General features: G+C 58.4%; 1 protein-coding gene across 1 annotated transcript; it reads right to left on the bottom strand.

Annotated features, from left to right (window-relative positions):
* On the bottom strand, nt 1–19,077 carry LOC104323025 (1-phosphatidylinositol 4,5-bisphosphate phosphodiesterase gamma-1). Its single transcript, XM_069780177.1, has 32 exons — nt 18,152–19,077; nt 12,388–12,537; nt 12,184–12,277; nt 12,053–12,100; nt 11,336–11,420; nt 11,138–11,218; nt 11,012–11,046; nt 10,121–10,193; nt 9,907–10,008; nt 9,709–9,827; nt 9,526–9,611; nt 9,210–9,330; nt 8,942–9,110; nt 8,575–8,694; nt 8,257–8,364; nt 7,967–8,154; nt 7,543–7,743; nt 7,290–7,409; nt 6,796–6,979; nt 6,402–6,479; nt 5,196–5,299; nt 4,880–4,976; nt 4,460–4,526; nt 3,843–4,006; nt 3,624–3,720; nt 3,260–3,484; nt 2,803–2,951; nt 2,114–2,228; nt 1,730–1,891; nt 1,425–1,513; nt 1,119–1,303; nt 1–1,039 (listed from the first exon to the last, which is right to left on the bottom strand). Exons 1-32 carry the CDS (start codon nt 18,369–18,371, stop codon nt 988–990), a joined length of 3,888 nt encoding a protein of 1,295 aa, XP_069636278.1. The 5' UTR covers nt 18,372–19,077; the 3' UTR covers nt 1–987.
* Between the last annotated feature and the right edge of the window lie 97 nt (nt 19,078–19,174).

Genomic DNA, 19,174 nt, shown 5'->3' with positions numbered 1-19,174 from the left:
TATAAATATTGGCTAAATAGATTTATTTTCATACAAAGAATACACAGATCCCCCCGCCGGGACGCCCCGATCCTGGGGGACACCCCGAGATGTCCCCAGCCACCGTCCCATTGGGCACCACCTCCATGGGCTTTACCAGCAGGATCCGTCCCCATTCCCAGGGTTTGGTGCTAAGGCTGGCGTCACCTTGGGGACATCCCTGTCCCCTCTGGGGCCACCTTGGTGCCTGTGTCTGCCCGGTGCCTGCTCGGTGCACCCTGTCACTGGCCACCCTGGCCCCATGGGGCACCCCCAGACTTGGTCCCCCGTTCCCTCGTGCCCATGCTGAGGGCATCTCCGGACATTTTGGGGTTCCCCCTGTGCCCTAATACTGTGGCTGGTACAGACACCCCCCACCCCCCGCTCCTGTGCCGTATGTACATGCTGGATAAAAGAAGAAAATACAGATATTTATAGCGGGGGGGCAAAATGTCCCCCCTACCCCCCCCCCCAAAGTGTCCCCTGCGTCCCCATCCTGGTGCCTTGCTGCCAGCCGGTCCTGTCCCCAGGATGGAGGTGGCTGGTCCTGCCCCATCCTGTGCTGGCTGGGCACCCATGCCTCAGTTTCCCCATCGGTTACAGGGCTCATCACCCCCCTCCCTGCCATGGGGTGGTGGGACACGGAGGATGCAGGGTGAAGAGGAGCTGCAGTGGCCACCCTGCGGGGACAGGGACATGGCCACGAGCTCCAGGGGACATGGGACGAAGCCAGAGGCACCCGGGCTTTACACCAGAGCATCCCGCCTCCCGCCTCGCCCCGATAGAGAAACATCACAGGCAGAACTACCCGAAGTACCCTTTCGTCCCCAAATTTCTCACGTTGCTGTCACCCAGCCCCGGGGCGTGGGGGGGGGGTGTCCAGATCCAGCCACCCCACCTCCCTTTGCGGCGGGAGAGGAGGTGGCAGGGGAGGTCCGCAGCGGGTCGGCAGGCTCGTGTCCATCCAGCTCAGCTGCGTTTGGTGACCATCTGCCGGTCCCTCTTCTTCTTCTCCATCAACCTGGTGGGGAGCAGGGTGGTGGCCTTAAGGACCCTCCCAAGGGGGACCTCCCAAAGTCACGGGGAGGGGACACACTCACTTGCGGTTGCGGACTTCGGTGAGCTCCATGAGCCGCTCCTGGGCTGCCCGTAGCTCGTCGAGGCGTTGCTGGTAGCGGGAGTCGCAGCCGTTGGTGCGCTCGTAGCTGGAGACCTGGCTGGAGAGCTCGCTGGCGCGGTCCCGTAGTTGCTGGATGGATGAGTAGAGGTTCTCCTCGTCTTCCTCCTGCTCCGACAAAAGGGTATGATGGTGGTGGGGTGGACAGGACACCCCAGGGTGCTGTTCGCCCTTGCTCTGGCTGGGGAAACTGAGGCACGGGGTTCCCCAAGCCACCTGGGCCACCTGCCTTGGCGTTGATGATCTCGATGTGGATGAGGAGGGAGGCGAGCTCCAGGTCCTCGGTGTAGCTGTTCTTCAATGGCACCGACCGGTAGCCTGGACACAACACCATGACATGAGCTCAGACCCATGGCCAGATCCTCGAGGAGATGATGATGATGATGGTGGTGCTAATGATTGCAGGGGGGTTGCAGGGGACTAGATGACTTTTAAACATCTCTTCCAACCTAAACCATTCTATGATTCTATGATTTGATGATGATGATGATGATGATGATGATGATGATGGTGGTGCGGATGGAAGGACCGTACCTGTTTTGAGGCCCTTAACGGGGAAGGTGGCTTGTGCCAAGAAGTTGGGGTCGCTGAACATGTCCTCCTCGTACACCACAAAGCGGAGGAAGGCAAACTCAGGGTTGTTGATGTCGAAGACGAACTGCTTGAAGAGCCAGACAGGGTTGAAGCCGTTGTCAGCTATGGGGCAAGGAGAGAGTGGGGAGGGTCAGAGCGGGGCTAGACGCATGGACATCAAGGGCATGGCACCAGCATGCTGGTGGGAGATGCCTGTCCTCTTCACAAAAGCCAGCCCCATCACCCACAAGTCCAAGAGAACCCCAAAGGGCACGGTTAGGGTTGTCCCGGTGTCTCCACCTGTCCCTGGGGCTGGGTGGGAATGTCACCCATGTGGACCCTCACCTACGACGTCTGTCTTGTTCTTGCTGTTGTCATACTCGGAGCCGCACACCTCCACCTCCACGAAGGGGCACACAATGCTCCTCCCGTTCTTGGGCAGGTGCCGGGCCCCAAGGATCTGTGGGAGAAAGAGGAGGAAGAGGAGGGTAAGGTTCGGCCATGCTCAGCAAGGAGGGACTCCTCAAGCCAGCCCCATGGCTCAGTTGGTTTGGGCTTGCCAAAAGCTTCATGGCTATAATTAGCCACACCACAACTTCTTTATGATTTTTGACTGGTTTTAGCTTGATTTTAGCTGTATCCATGAAATTATTTAAAAAACTTTTGCTGGATTCATGCCGTGCTCAAGAGTCAGGTGCCTATGAACCAACCTGTCCGTGCTCTAACACCGAAATTACCCAAGGGTTGAGTAAGGTGCTTCTGGGCTTGTTTTATCTACTTTACCCTCCACCTTGCTCTCACTCAAGTTAGACTCAGCTCTGTGCAACTGTGGGGTTGTCCCCCCAGAAAAATGATGCTGCATGCAGAGAAAGACCAACAAACCCAAGAGATCATGGGGTAACAAACTCCATGGAGCAAATATGTGTCTGAAACATGTAAAAACCACTCCCAGGTGACCCAAAAACAAGGCAGAAGCAAGTCCCCATCTTGGTGGTGACCACCTCAAGGTGGACTTGCTGTCCTTGCCCACTTGCCTGCAGCTGGACCGTAATGGGCTCCACGATCTTCAGGCTGTTCTTGTCGAAGGGGTCAAAAGTCTCATCCCTCATGATGTCAGGCTGCAGGACGTAGCCGCTGCGGCCACCGAGCATGAAGAGCGCCTGGTTCAGCTGCATTGGCTTGTCTGTGGCCGTGGGAATGGAGCAGCTCTGAGCCATGGGGCTCAGAGACCTCCCCGAGGTCCTCGGGCAGAAGGTCGTGCCCTGGCAAACCCCCTGCTAAGAGCCCTGAACCCTGTTTGCAGAAGTGATGCAGCTGGGTTTTGCATGAAGCACCCAAGAATTGCATGGACATGTCCCCATCAGGATGAGGACAAAGGTTGGAGAGATCACCCAAACCACCTCCAGCAACAGGGGCCAGGGCAGAGCCACTGGGGATGGGGATTTTGGGGTGACCTGTGGGGATGAGCCCAGCAACCACCCCAGGATTTACCAGGCGTCTGGAAGTTGAGGGCCACGAGCTGGCTACCACAGATCCACATGGGCAACGGGTCGTAGTTGGAGGAGTCCAGGCGTTGCCCTTTGGGGTAGATGCGGCTGAGCTGGCGCCGGTTGTACTGCAGGAACTTCTTGCCCTTGCTGCGGTTGGCATACTTCTCCGCCTTGGTCTCCGGGAAGGAGGACATGTCCCGGTAGCATGCCTTGTCTGTGCCAATCTCTGAAAGCACCAAGGTGACCATCAGTGGAGGACATGGGGCTCTCTGGTGGCCTGGGAGCGGCCCACTGTGACTGCTTGGTTCCTCCCCAACCCATCTCTTGCCATGCTCATCCCATCAACCCCCTTCTCCAGCTCTTACTGTCCTCATCAAACGGCACTGGGCGGCAATACACAACCAGCTCGGAGAGCTCCAGCGCAATCTTCTTCCTCCGCTCCATGATCTTCCCCTCTTGCATCTGCACAAGGGAAAACAGGAGCTGAAAGTCTCCCTCCAGCCTCCTCCTTCGGAGACTTTGGGGACCATCTGCTGGGGGACGGGACCGTCCACCCCCATCCTCTGTACCCCGGTGCCCCTCACCCTGGCGTCAGCGTTCTGCGTGGCCTCTCGGATCTTGGCCACCCACTCGCTGAGTTCCTCCTGCGTGTCCGCGGCCACATCCAGCGACTGGGCTGCGTGGGACATCTGCTGGGAATGGATGGTGAAGACAAATGGTTTGGAGCTCCTCCCGTCTTTGGAGATAACTATAAGGACATCAGAGGGGGGCTTTACTCGAAGACATTCCCAAAGGATGGCTCTGTGGAGCAAACGAAACCTCAGCAGTCCCGCTCCCGGGCCCCCACCAGCCCCTCCTGGCACCCCACCAGTCATCGGGGTCCTCCTCCTTTGAGGATCCCTTTTTTCTAATGTATGGTTTCAGCTTTCCACACTGAAATGCATTGTCCTTTGAGCCAGGGGTAAATGTCCCCTGAATCATTTGGACCTCTGAATTCCTCCAAATTCCCCCCAAATCAGCCAAATCCCTCCGAACCCAGCCCCATGTTGCTCCCCCGCACATTGTGCTAAGCACAAGCCCGGCTGGCAGTTGCGTGATGAGTTTGGGGAGCCTCAGCTCACAGCACTGAGCTTCAGCATGGGGTGCACGCCATCCCGGCGGGCTCCCACAGCCACCACGGGGACGTGGTGGGGACACTCACCAACATGGCAGGATGGCACATCGATGAAGCCCTTCAAGAAGTTCCCCAGGGGGCTGTTTTCCGATGACTGCAAGAGAGGAAGGGAGAGGGGGCGGTGGGGGAGGCATGCGGGGCCGAGCCTGGTGCCCGCTCCATTTGGCAGCCTCCCTCCAGCCCTCTGAATCGGCCAAGTCTGAGCAAAAGCAGAGAAAAAAACCACCCTCTTGGCATGCTCTGCTCCGCAGTTGAGCATCCCCCAGCCTCTGGATAAGGGTTTGGGCTGGCATGGTGCTGGGAGCATCCTCCAGCTTCCAGAAAAGGGTCCAAGCTGGAGTGGGACCAGGAGCATCCTCCAGCCTCTGGATAAGGGTCTGGGCTGGAATGGGGCTGGAGGCATCTCAGGTGGCCTTGGTCCCGGGAGCGTGGGGACATGGCACTCACAGCCTCATCCTGCTCCTGCGCTTGCGTGCTGACAATCTCCTCCACGTAGTTGGCTGGGAACCACAGTTGCTTCTTGCCCCCGTAGTCCCCCCGCCACCTGCAAGGGGTGAGAGGATCAAGGCAAGCGGACTGATTTGGGATGGGAAAGGGGTGTTCATGCTGCATGCAATGTAGGGGAGTAGTCGGAGAAGGGGTGGGGGGACAGAAAAGGAGGCAATTAAAACCCACCGCGGGACGACCCGCGGGAAAACCCAGGGTGTCCCCTCCACCTCCCACCCACGGCAATGTCCACCTGGGGCCACCCAACCGCCCTCACCAGCCGCCGTCCTGCTTGTCGACGTTGTGGATGATGGCCTGCTTGCAGAACGACAGCTCGTCCTCCCGCTGTGCTTTGTAGTCGTAGAGAGCCTTCACCGTGCACTGGACCACAGGGTAGAGGGACACGTGTCACCAGCCAGCACCCGGGGACGCTGGTGGACAGCATGCCCCACTCAACCCAGCTCCTCAAGCCCCCATGGTGGAGCATGGGGGCTCCTGAAGGTCCAACATCCCAAATGATGCCCCCAAATTGCTCACACCAGCAGTGAGACGTGTTAGAGGGGACAAGAGGGCTGGAGGTGCCTGTGGTCCTGTAGGACCACCCCGTTCAGCACAAAGCGGGTTCCTCTTCTGGGTCCCCCAATGGTTTCTCCTGGTGCACTGAAGGGGTTAGTCCCCTGATATTACCACACTTCCTGGAAAAAAACCCTTTGGGCTAAGCTTTCCCATGTTTGGTCTTAGCCTGAGAGCTGCTCTGCTGCAAAGGGACCTTTAAGGCAGAGCAGTGCTGGACCATGGGATTGTAGGATCACAGGGAAGGAACCTTGGAGCTCCAGTCCAGCCTCCTCCAGGGTCAGTTCCAAGACCAGACCAGTCCCAAAAACCTCAAAGGATGGAGATTGGGTCAGCTCTGAGACCAGCCTGTCCCAAAAACGTCTGAGGATAGAGGCCGCACAACCTGGGAACTGACCCTAAACCTGCTTTTTTGGGGTTCCCCAGTGCAAAGGGATCCATGGGGGTTTCCTTGCTTTTGGGGCAAACTTGTGTCAGGTCATTGCTCCAGGCTGGACTCTCTCCAGACCTGTCCATCCCCCCCATGCCGCACAACCTGGGAACTGACCCTAAACCTGCTTTTTTGGGGTTCCCCAGTGCAAAGGGATCCATGGGGGTTTCCTTGCTTTTGGGGCAAACTTGTGTCAGGTCATTGCTCCAGGCTGGACTCTCTCCAGACCTGTCCATCCCCCCCATGCTGTGACAATGCTGTCACTGGAGCTCAGACTGTCCCCAAGTGATGGTGATGTGGGAAGGGTCCAGCTCCAGCATCATTTGGGGGTCAGAAAACCACAGCAAAACGTCTCCACTTCTCAGGTCAGTGGTGGGAGATGTGGCGGGTCTGAGGGTGGAACCACCCAGGAGCCCCAGCACTCAAATTGTCATGTCCCACCGCCCTCCACCTCCCAGGAACACCAGCTCAGCCCCTTACCCTGGCCATTGGCATCTTGTTGGCCTCTACGTAGAAGTGGGGGGTCCGCACCTCGTACAGAGCTCCATAGTCCAGCTCCTGCAAGGAGAAATGCCAGAGTGGGTCACCTGGATGTGGGCAGGGGCTACAAGGGGATGTGGTGGGACCTGGACTACCACATGTGATCGAGAGGAGGTTGAGAGGGACCTAGATCCCTTTGCAACTTGTTGGAAGGGAATTACAGTGCAGCTATAACCGTGGGCAATGGCTGCAGAATGAGCTTGGCCAGCTCTGGCTGGGTTTCAACCATGAGGCTGGAGGAGACCTTCCCACCATGGTGGAGCTGGGGATGGAGTTTGGTTGCCCATGGCACTGGGTCCCCGTCCCCACCATCCCCACCACTGGGAGCACTCACGGTGGTGCCCATCTTCTCCAGGGTCTCCTCGTTGATGGGGTAACGCAGCTTCATCTTGCGGTAGAGTGGGTGCTTCTCATAGTAGCTGATGAGGTCCACGAGGCTCTCAAACTCGGCCGAGCTGCCCAGCATGAAAAGCCGACCTTCCTGCTGGATGCGGCAGTGCTTGATCTTCCCCTCTGCCCTGGGGCCAAGAGAGCCAGGGGGGATATGTGAGGGCTGGCCGGACCTTGGCTCCATGAAGGGGATGGGCAGGAGGTGATGCCCTGCCCCAGCAGGGATGCCACCGGGGTGACCGCCCTGAGGATGTGGCTTTCCCATCACTGGACAGCATTGTGCATTCCACCATGTCACCCTGCTGACTCATTGCAAATCCCTGCCACCCAGGATGGGGTCACAACAGACACGAGCCAGGCAGTTCTCAGCTTGGCTGGCAATGTGGGCACCGTGGCCGAGCCCAGCCGGCCTCCGGGAACCGGGATGTCCACACTCACCGGAAGGAGATGGCGTAGGAGCTGGGTTCACTGCGCTTGCGCACTAGGAAGGCTCCGTCCCGCGGGACCCGCATCAGCATGTGCTCGGCCTGCAGGCGCGTCAAGCTGGCGTGGTACCACCTGGCCGGGCAGAGCATGGAGGTGGTGGGCTGGCACCGGCATCTCCACACCCCGGGGGGCACCCAAGACCCGACACCGGGGATGGAGGAGGCTGGTGGACCCAAGGGACCGAGGGGATGGGGACCATCCTCACTCTTTGCTCTCGTGGGCATTGGGTTGGGGGACGGGGTCGGTGAGACGCATCTCGAACTCGTTGCAGCGGAGCGGCACCTCGCGGTAGTGGCAGATGAGGCTGTAGAGGCTGTCGAAGACCAGGTTGTCTGTCAGGTAGAACTTGGTGGCACCAGCCTCCTGCCTTGAGTGGATCCGGCAGTGCTGCACCCGGCTGGACCTCCTGCCATGGTGGTGGGGGAAAGGCAGGGGTGAGTCAATTCAGGTCCACGACCCCACTGTCCCATGCTTGGGGGGTCTGCATACTGCACAAAAATGTGGCGTTTCCCACCCAAAAAAGCCATTCCCGCCACCAGCCCAGGGATCAGCTGGAGGGTCAATCCCTGGTGGGATGCCCAGACCGGCTCAGGAAGGGTGGGATCCTGTCTCCCCGCTGGGGCTCCTACCAGAAGGAGAGGGTGTAGTCACCCACGAAGGTCTCGCTTTCGCGCACCAGGAAGGTGCCGTCTTTGCCGCCCGTCTCGGTGCAGTACTCATGCAGCAGCTTCTCGGCAATCTGTCGCCCATCGCGGCCACCTCCCAGCTTCCCGTGGAACCACTTCTCCGTGAAGTGCAGCTCGTTGTTGTTGAACTCCTGCAAGTTCACCCCAAAATGGTCATTGCCACTCTCTTGCCTTCCCCACAAAGTCCTCCCTAAATCCCCCTGCTCCCTGGATGCATCCTGACCCTCACACACCTCCTTCTGCTCCACCTCCTCTTCATCCTCATTGAACTGGTAGCGGGATGTCTCCTCTGAGTAGTAGATCTTGTTGCTCGTCAGGACAAAATAATGGGGGCTCCAGGTCTGGGAGGGAGGAAGAGCATCAGTGGTGTGGGGAGGATGATGGCATGGATGGACAGGGCTTTGGGATGCCTGTTTCTGCCCCCTCCCGCCCCCCACAGCATTGCAATGGTCTAGTGAGCCCATGCCCCATGCTCAACCCAAACTCAATGCTCATCCCCATCTGACAGGCCCTGCTCGGCACCTGGCTGCCATCGGCAGGGAGACTCTTACGTGGTCAATGGGGTCTTCAAGGTAGAGGATGCCGTTCTTGATGGAGTTGCTGATGTCATTCTCCGAGTAACTGGCGGTGGAGACCTCCTCATACAGGTTCCCTTCGACCAGCTTCTTGTGCTGGGGACAGCCCAGGGAGGGGAGCTCAGTGGTGGGCACGGTGTCCCCATCACACTGAGCTCCCAGCCCTCAGGCCATGCTCAGGCTTCTGCAGGTCCCTTTCCACCACCCCCTGTTCCCCTTGACCGTCTCTTGCAGAAGAATATTGGAGAGATGTCCTACTTGTGCACAGAGGGATATCACTCTTGAGTCCCAAGATTTGAGAGAATCACCATCCCTCCCAGCCCAAAACAGTCCTTGTCCACACCTTAATTAGGATCTTCTTCTTGAGCTGGGTGGGTGAGGGCAACTCATCGGCATTGATGTCCACTGGCTTGGTGAGCAGCATGTCCCCAAAGACCTTCTTGAAGTGGGAGGCCATGTTCCTCTGCTGGACAATGCTGCAGTGGTCTTCGATAGAGAGGATGATGGGGAACCTGGAGGAAGCAGGTGGGAATGGTGGCTTCGGACGAAGGTGAAGGAGACGTTGCTTGCCCGGCCCAGAACTGGGGTGTCACTGGGGGGCTGGGGCTTACTCAGAGGTGACGAACGCATGCTCTTTGATGGTGTGCAGCACATCCAGGAACTTGATCTTGGAGGTGAGCGTGTGGCCATGGTAGATGATGGGGAGATCATCTGGGCCATCCCAGCAGTCCACTGAGGGGGGAGACACCTTGGTTAACACATGCTGGTCACCGACTGTGCACTGGGGACCATGTTTTGGAGCCCCCAAAGGGGATGGAAGACCCCCCACCCCAGTGCCGTGGGATGGGTGCAGGGGACGGTCTGTCTGATGTGACCCAAGGTGCTGGGGGGGGCTCAGCATCTCTGCGAAGTGCTGTGGGGACTCACGCTCGATGCAGCGGCAGCCCATGCGCAGGCAGCGGGCGTATGCCTCCAGGGAGGACTCGCTGGAGAACTGGTCCCCTGTCAGGTACCTGCAGAGAGAGAGGGACCATCAGCAGCCAGTGCTGCCCCAGCTGGGGTGATGGGATGCTCACGAAGGTCCCCAGGTAGAGCCCACCCTGTCCTTACGTGTTGTGGGAAGAGGAGATCCAGTACTGGGACAGGGGGTGGTTCATCTCCTCAGGCACCACGTGCTCATACTTGGCATCCATCACCATATTCTCCTTGGAGAAGAGGTACGTGAGGAACTGGGAGGAAAGCAGAGAGGTCAGAGCCTGATGGGGCTGGAGAGACACCCCTGGGTGGGTGCTGTGAGGGGCCACCCACCTCATCCAGCTGGAAGGAGGGGTCCACCGCCTCGCTGGAGCCTTCCTTGAGGTAGGTGCACATGTAGTCCCGCACCATGCCCACATCGCTGGCCCAGGATTCCTGGGGTGTAAACATGGCTGTTGTTATGGGGATAACCAGGCTGGGGAATCCCATGGAGGTCCCCTAGGTTGGGGCTGAGAAGGATGCCGCAGGGGTCTCTAAGAGCACCCACCTTCTGGTCATGCAGCAGGAACTTCTGGAAGTCGTAGAGGGAGACTTGGCACAGCTCGGGGCGGTCCACGTTCCTGGGACACGGAGCGGCCATCAGTGAGGACCAGGAGCAGGAGTTGGGGTAGACCCCATGGGAGTCAAGGCCGCCAGCGTCCACCTACAGCTCAGCCTCCCTATGCCCCCATTCCTGCCCTATTCCTTGCCAGCTGGCAAGGGGCTTGTGGAAAATGCAGGCCACGGGGGTGCAAGGGGAACGTCAAGCTGTTGGGTGCTGCTAGAGCAAACACTGCCAGTGTCACCCTGTGACCTGGGAGAGGTGGGCACACAGCCGGAGTGTGCAACATTGCCCTTGGATACGGGAAGGAGGGCAGGGTGACATGCCCCTACATCCCTGCCACCCATCCCTGCTCCCACCTCCACTCCCACCTCTGCTCATCCCTGCTCCCATCTCCTCTCCCATTCCCGCTCCCATTCCCACTCCCATTCCTGCTCCTATCCCCTCTCCCATCCCTGCTCCCATGCCTGCTCATCCCTGCTCTCATCCCCACTCCCATCTCTGCTCATCCCTGCTCCCATCCCTGTTCCTGTCTCTGCTCTCAGCCCCTGCTCCCATCCACGCTCTTATCCCCGCTCCCATCCCTGCTCCCATCCCCTCTCCAATCCCTCGTTCCATCCCTGCTCCCATCCCTTTTCCTATCCCTCTCCCACCCCCTTTCCCATCCCCTCTCGCATCCCTACTCCCATCCCTGCTCCCATCCCCGCTCCTATCCCTTCTCCCATCCCAGCTCCTATCCCCTGCTCTGCCCCGCAGCCCGGCTGCGTTGCCCACCCGATGGATCCGACCCTTGGCAGCTTGGCCGGGATGGGAGCCGCGGGGCTCCGGGGTACTCACCGCAATGGGAAGGAGAGCTCCAGCTGCTCGATGACCTGCAAGGCAAAGGAGGGGACCAGGCTTAGCTGGTGGGGGACATGCCACACCGGGCGGGAGATGCTTGGGAGGACAAGCCGTGGCTCTTACCGACTTCTGTGCATCAAACATCAGGTTTTTGTAGAACTGGATGAAGTGGGAGAAAGTCATCTCATTCCTGGCTTCCACCTCCTGTGGGAGATGGTGCTGCATGAGAGTGGGGCCACCTGACCGGGGCCAGCTCCGGTCTGGCTGTGGGGGCTCGAAGACCATCTCCTTGCATAGCTGGGGTGGCCAGTGGGTCCTTACCACGAGCTTGTCCCTCAGGAACCTCATGTTGGGGACGCGGTAGTTCACCTGGGGCAGCATGGCCTTCAGGTCCTTCACCGTGATGCTGCAGGAGGGCAAGACGGTGTCAGGGCACTGGCCAGACCCCACAGAGGATGGATAACCCCTGGATGGGTCTCAGCTCCCGACACTGCCAAGGGTCCCAGCCCAAATCCTGGTGCCAGCGTGGTCTCTGGCATGGGGCTGTAACCCTACCGCACTGTGGACCCCCGCAGTGGCACAGGACCCCTAATTACCTGGGGTCTGGCATGACGATGAGCAGAGGGTCGGGGAGTGGGAGCACATACAAGAACCAGTCAGGGGCTCTGAGCCATCATCCCATCTGGAGATGATGCCCATCCCCATAATCATTTAAGTCCAAATTCATTTGATTTGGGGTTTTGCCTGTCTTGGGGAGATATTTAGGGGCTGCACTAATGGCCCAGCCCCTCCTGGCGCTGGTGGAAATGCAGCAGCAGGCATGGGGGCATCGGGTTCCCCACGGTCCTCACAGCACCTGCACTCGAGTCTGATTTTTGATGCCTTAGAGCACCCCAGATAACCTGGTACTACCTTGCCCCCAAAACCTCACCCCCAGCCTGGTTCAGCCTCCAGATTTGGGGTGCAAATGGGGGTATACAGCCCTGTCCAGCTGAACCCACCGGCTGCTTCCTGGCATGGGGCTGTGCTGGTGCTCACCTGCCTTCCCGCGACCGGTCCATCCCATCAAACTGTTTCCGCAGCCACCTGGGAAGAAGGGATGGACAGACGGTGAGGGTTTAGTCCCCCCAGATGGGGACCAGAAATGTGACCTGCTGGTCCTTCCTCACCTCTCAATCTGCAGCGGGGTCTGGGCTTTTTGGGTGTCTGCCACCAGCCAGTTGAGGCCCGTTATCCACAGGTTGATGTCCTCCTCGCAGAAAGCTGGAGGAGGGAGAGGAGGGTGGTGAGGTTGGGATAGGGGAGATGGGATGCTGGGGAGGGGGTGAGAGCCCAAGGGTGGCCAGGATGGAGTGGAGAGGGAGCCCACGCACCAGCCACACTGAGTGTCCGCAGCCTGAAGTCCATCCCGTAGAGGATGATGAAGCACATGGTGAAGTCGAGCTTGCGAGCGTCCTCAGGGTAGCGCTCGAAGTCCCGTGAGTTCTTCCCCAGGCGGATCTCCTTGATCTCCCGAATATCGACTGCGGGAAGAGAGGAACATGGGACTTTCCTCTGACACCCTGCCACGATGGAGCCATGTGTGGGGCTTGGGGAAGATGCAGGAGGTGGGACCGCCAGGAGACCATGTGGCTCTGGGGAGCCTTGTCTCCAGGATGGGGCATCCCCACGACACTGCCCATGGGTGTGTGATGGTATTGTGGGTGCTGTGGCCATGTGTCCTCCAGGGAACCATGTCCCCAGGACAGGGTGTCCCTGCAGCACTGCCTCCAGGTGTGTGATGGCACCCCACTCCCGTGTGTCCTCCAGGAACTCGCATCCCCAGAATGTGGCGTCCTGACGGTGCTGCCCACTGGCTTCCTTGCTTTTTGGGTGCCACGTGTCCTCTAGGCTTAGCCTGCCCCATCCCAACCAGCGCATCTCCAGCCACCTCTCCCCTGCCTTCTCCTCCCCAAGACAGACCCTGCTCGGGGTTAGGCTGAGCTCATCTTTTAATTGAAGACATCTGCCCAAAGGTGGCAATTTGGAGCCCCGGCAGTCCGGACCACAGGGCGTTTCTTTCCTGCTGTGCTGCTCTCTCATTATCTCGCTATATAAAGCCCAGCTGGCGGCGGGAGGGCTGGGTTTCCGGACCGCGGTCTTCCTCACGGCTATGCTGCCGGGAGAGATTTCCAACCCCTGGTTTTGCTGAGTGGACTCATCCCACCAGGAGCAGAATAATAATATGATGATATTAGTAATAACACCCAAAATTGTTCTCGATACCACAAGTATCACCCCCAAGTATCACCCGCCCCAGGCAGCTTTGCACTCTGGGGCTGAGCCGCTGGCATGGGAAAGGGCTTTGTAGGGCCGAGGGCAGCTGGACCTCCACGTCGGGATATTGTCCTGCCGAGGAAATCGGTCATTTCCCGGAGAATTTCCAGCCCGGCTGCGTTTCCGATGCGGCAGTGGGGAAGGGTGCAGGCGTGCCGGTGCCTTGATGGAAATCATCAGCCTAATCCAAAGCGGGGAAAAAAAAGCCGAATGCGGGGAGGAATAAGGGATGGGGGAGAAATCGGGCTGATTAAGCAAGAAAAGAGGTGCAGAATAGTTTTTCTTGGCGGAAAAGCTTCAGAAAACACTGGAGGCTTTATCCAGCCTTCTCTCGCTGGAGGACCGCAAGCCAAATTTCACGGATCGGGGTGGGATTTTAGCACAAGTGACACACAGGAGGTCTGCACCCCTGCATGTGCTTTGTTTTGGGACTAGATCTCAAGAAATGAAACCCCGTTGCTGTCTCTGTGCAGTCCCCACGTCTCAGAGCAAACCCTCTTTGGTAAAAACAGGCAGATATTTGGGGGTAAAAATGGGTTTATAGGTTAAAAAACAGCTGCTCATCCCCAAAGCTGCCCATCCACAGGGCACCAGAGAGGGGCAAGAAGCCAGTGGCTAACTAGGCTCCACCAAGAAGCTGCAATGCAGCCATCCCCCCAGTTCAACACCTCTGGGATCCAGCCTCGGACCCGATCTCTGGGCACTGCCAATAATCATAGAATCATAGAATAGTTTGGGTTGGAAGGGACCTTTAAAGGTCATCCAGTTCAATCCCCCTGCAATGATCAGGGACATCTTCAACTAGATCAGGTTGCTCAAAGCCTCATCCAACCTGACCTGGAATGTTTCCAGCGATGGGGCATCGACCACCTCTCTGGGCAAACCTGGTCCAGTGTTTCACCACCCTCACCGCAACAAATTTCTTTCTTATACTAAGTCTGAATCTCCCCTCTTTGAGTTTAAAACCATTACCCCTTGTCCTATTGCTACGGTCCATATTAAAAAGTCTGTCCCCATCTTTCTTACAAAACTCCCTTTAAGTATTGAAAGGCCGCAAGAAGGTCTGCCCGGAGCCTTCTCTTCTCCAGGCTGAACAACCCCAAATCTGTCTTTCTCCATAGCAGAGGTGTCCCAGCCCTCGGACCATTTCCATGTCCCTCCTCTGGACCCGCTCCAACAGGTCCATGTCTGTCTTGTACTGGGGACCCCAGAGCTGGATGTGGTCCTCCAGGGGGGTCTCACCAGAGCAGAGTAGAGGGGGAGAATCCCCTCCCTGGACCTGCTGGCCACACTGCAGTGGATGCAGCCCAGGTTATGGTTGGTTTTCTGGGCTGTGAGCGCACATTGCCGGCTCATGTCCAGTTTTTCATCCACCGGTACTCCCAAGTCCTCCACAGGGCAAACAGCCCGGCCCCATGAAGAGCCAAGGGAAGAGGGAGCGGCGCGGGGCTGCACAATGCAACGAAGCCGGCGGCTTCCTGGAAACCACATCTGCAGCGGATTTGCAGCGATCATGTCAGAACTATGTCTCCAAACTCCTCCCCGCATTGTCTCAGGGGTCCCGGGCGATTAAAACACTCTGGAAGTCGGTTCCAGCTGCGAAAATCCCTTTTCTCTTCTAATGCAAAGCAAGCAGCGTGGTGCAAAGAAGATTTTTAAATGGTGGGAAGATGGTGTAGGACCAGGTTCTGCCTGGTGGCTTTTAGGGATGCTGAGAGCCTGGGAGTTTTCTTAATGCGTTAGGAGAAAAGCAAAGCAAAGCAGCTGGAGGGAATGGTTGTGCTGGGAAATCCCACTGGCCTGGGCAGCGCTGCAGTGGCACGAGCCATGTCACCTCCTTTTTGCCTCAGTCATCCCTTCTTGCAGGACATGTGGCAGCTCAGATCCTCCTATACAGGGGGGGGATTGGGTGACCGCATCCCTCAGGGCTCCCTGTGGTGTTGTGAAGCTGATTTAAAACCTGAAATAAAAGATTTCCTCCTGGTCTGGCAGTGTTAAACCCCATTTGGATTTTCTCCTCCTCAAACGGTCCTATTTCTAATTATTTGGGGTTAGCGAGGGCTGGAGGTGTGATCCCAATTAGCTGTCGTTGTGGCAAAGCACTCCTCTGAAATGCTTTTGGGTTTGCCAAACTCCCTGCACCCCTATTTCTTTTAATTTCTTGCAAAGATCCCTTTTGGGCTGTTTTCTGCTAGATTTCATCCTTGCACTTGGGACCGGGGTCTGCCGAGGGCAATGAGCTGGAAAACCCTCCAGGATGAGGTTAATTTTGGAAGTGATGCTACAGGCGACCCCATCAGCTTGGACACGTGTCCATCGGCTGCTTAACGAAGTGTGTAATTAGCCTGCATGGTGTGGGGTGTCTAGGGGAGAGCCAGGATCTGCGTCCTGGCCCTGCCAGCCCGTAACAGAGACATCAGCGCTGTTGGTCGTCCCTCCTAATCCCTCTGCAAGCGGGTTGCCTGGTTGAAGGGGGGGATTTAAAATGGCCCGGGCAGGCGTGAGGTCGGGCGCAGGGTGGGACCGAGACCCCAGGGATGAATAGGAGATCCTGGTGCTTCCATAACATCACAGTGAGCGGGAGGATGTGTGAGCACGGAGCAGGGCTGGACCAGGGGGGTGAAGATGCTCCAGCTCAGCACCAAGACAGGGATTGCTCCCACTCTGGACTGAGGAAAGCAAGCGGTGGGATTGGGTGGCAGGATTGTACCATTTCCAGAGGGTTTTTCCTTCCCCCCCGCCCCCCTTCTGGATGGCCTCGGAGGATGCCCACTCATTCCCATTGGGGGGTTTTGGGCAGTCACATGGCAGAAGCCAGATTCCAAGGCACTGGTGGGGAAACTGAGGCAGGGCATCGGGAGCCTGACACGGTGGCACATGGTGCTCCCAAAGAAAACTAAGGAGCCAGAAATGCATTATTTCAGTGAGTGGAGAATGAGCTCTTCCCTGTGAGGACCAAAACCACTTCTCCAAAAATGGGTGCCTTTCCTCCCCTCGCTTATCCCTCCTCCTCCTCCTCCTCCCACAAATCTGTTCCCCCCCAAGGGCTGGTGGTGAGTTCATCTCCCTCGCCCAGCAGGTCCGGACAGGCATGGATCCTGCTCGTGCCGATGTTTATCTCCAGGTGCCACCCTTCTTCCCGGCTCAAACCTCTCTATGGCTGGCAGCCTGGCTCAGAGTCGGCCCCTCCAAGCAAAACATGAATCCTCCTGGGGATTTTGCTCCACCTCATGCAAAATTAGCGATGGGTGGTGATTTTGAGATGGGTAATTGGGTAATTTTAAGGATACCCCCTGAGCCCTCCTAGGGAAAAGGCAGCTGTCACCTCCCAAACCTCCCAGGGTAGGCTTTGCCATCATCTGGGTGAGAAGACCCCCCAAAACTGGGTTCCTCCCCACAGGGGGATGTGGGATGAAGTGATGGTATAATTCCATGCCACCCCAACCCCGTGTTTTCATCCACTGGCTCTTTTTAGCTCAGTTAAAGAGGAGGTACAAGCCTTGAGGTAACGAACAACCAGGTAATGAGCACCAAGGCATGGAGCCCCACTGATGCCTGGTGGTGGGACTATGCCCCAACAGCCTACTAGCCACCAGTGAATCCACCAGTAAGGGTGATTTTTATGGATGCTCCAGCGGGAGCATCTCCTGTGCCGGACGCCAATGCCACCAGTCCAAACTTTGCATTGACGTCATTAATGCATGTGGGTCAGAGCCCACCTGGCCAAGTACTTTCTGGGCTGCATGGGGCCACCACCATGTTTCACTCCATGCTGCTGCCTGCCCTGGAAGCCTGAGCACTGCATTTTTAGGGTTAAAAGCACCGTGAGTAGGCAAGGTGGTGGCTGGCTCCTTTACCTCCTTGCCAGGGAGGGTATAAAACCCCAGGGATGGCATGGCAGCAGTTTGAGCCCCACGGCAACTTATGGACCACGTGAGCTGGGTTGGAGGGGAGGTGAGGGTTGCTCATCCCAGCAGCTCCTGCATTTGTGTCTCTGGGCATCCCACCACGGTCAGGCACCCCACCACAGTAGGGCATCCCACCATGGCTGGGCATCCCACTGTGGCAGGGCACCCCATTGCATCCAGGCACCCCACCATGGTCAGAAACCCCACTGAGGTAGGGCACCCAAACATGGCCAGAACCCCACTATGACCAGGCTACCCACCATGGCCAGACATCCCACTGCGGCCCGGCACCCCACTGCAGCCAGGCACCCCACTGTGGACAGTCACCCTACTATTTCCAGGTACTCCACCACAGCCAGGCACCCTACCACAACCAGACACCTCATCACGGCCAGGCATCCCACCAAGGCCAGGCGTCCAACTGTGGCAGGCACCCCACCATGGCTGGGCACTCCATCGTGGCCAGGCACCCCACTATGTCTAGGCACCCCACTACAGCAGGCACCCTACCACAGCCAGCCACCCCACTGTGGCTGGACATACCACTGCAGTCAGGCATCTCACCATAGTAGAGCACCCCACCATGGCCAGGCACCCCACTGCCAGGCACCCCATGATGGCTGGGCACCCCATAACCAGTCACCCCACTGCAGCTGGACATCCCACTATGGCCAGGCACCCCACAACCAGTCACCCCACCACGATAGGACATCCCACCACAGCCAGGCACCCCACAGCCAGGCACCCCACCACGGTAGGACATCCCACCACAGCCAGGCACCCCACAGGCAGGCACCCCAACACAGTAGGACATCCCACCACAGCCAGGCACCCCACGGCCAGGCACCCCACCATGGCCAGACACCCCACCAGCACATCCCCAGCCCACAGCGCCACTGCCACCGATACTCACTGTCCCCTTCCACCTTCTCGGGCGTCCGGCTCCAGATGATCTGCCGGGTCTCCAACTTCACCTGGAAGGTCCTTCGCTCCGGCCTCTGTGACTTCTTCTGATAGAACAAGGTGAGGACGGTGCCCATCTCCAGGCAGCGGAGGATCCTGCCCATGTCCCCCGCCTCCATCCTGCCGTCCTCCAGAAAGCCATTGACGCTGTTGAGCCTGGCCACGGACATCTTCACTGCTCGGCCATCGTCCGGCGGAGCCGCAGAGCCGGGGTTGTCTCATGCAGGAGAGGACGAACCAAATAGCTGAAACCTCCCCGGGGATTTTCTCTGTTCGCCCCAGGCGTGGGTTTCCTCTACGGCCGACGTCCCCTCCGCCACACCACGGCCACGGTACAGAGCCGGGCTTGGCGGCAGCGGGGAGGAAGAGGGTGGGCTGGAGGTTCCGTGACCTTCTCGCCGAGGCTGAATCCGGCCCTGGCGTTGGCATCCAACGGCGGTGGGAGAAGATAGGCAACGCCGGCGGCGATGGCCTTGCGGTTCAGAACCAGAGGGGACGAAAACCATCCGGTCACCGCAGGATGGCGGGGGGGGGGGTACCTTTGAGGGCGAAGAGGGTGGCGTGGGAGGGGGGAAAACCCAGCCAAAAAAAAAAAGCAAAGTCACCCCCAAAACTGATGGTGCCTGCGTTGAGGCAACGGATTCCGTGTCCCCCCCACCCCAGCCTCTGGGCCAAGGTTGGGAGAGGGGTGAGGCAAAGGGGTGCCGAGGGGTGCTCGGCCAGCCTGGGGAGTAGCGAGGTCCCGGGTGGGGTGGGATGGGGGATGCGGGGTTGGGGGGGGTGGTGGGTGGGGAGGGGGAGGTGATGGGGAGGGGGAGGGTGGTTGCTCCCGCTGGCTGCCCGCCGCCCCTCTCCTCCGCTCCTTAATTTCGGGCTGATGAAATGGACGCCCAGAGGAAACTGCAATCACACATGGCCGGAAAGAGATCAGAAAGGAATTTAAAAAAAAAAAAAAAAAAAAAAAAAAAAAGCA

The sequence above is a fragment of the Haliaeetus albicilla genome, chromosome 3 (genome assembly GCF_947461875.1).
Source record: "Haliaeetus albicilla chromosome 3, bHalAlb1.1, whole genome shotgun sequence".
NCBI lineage: Eukaryota > Metazoa > Chordata > Aves > Accipitriformes > Accipitridae > Haliaeetus > Haliaeetus albicilla.
Note: the sequence above shows the minus strand (reverse complement) of the source record. Positions and strands in the feature narration are given on the sequence as shown.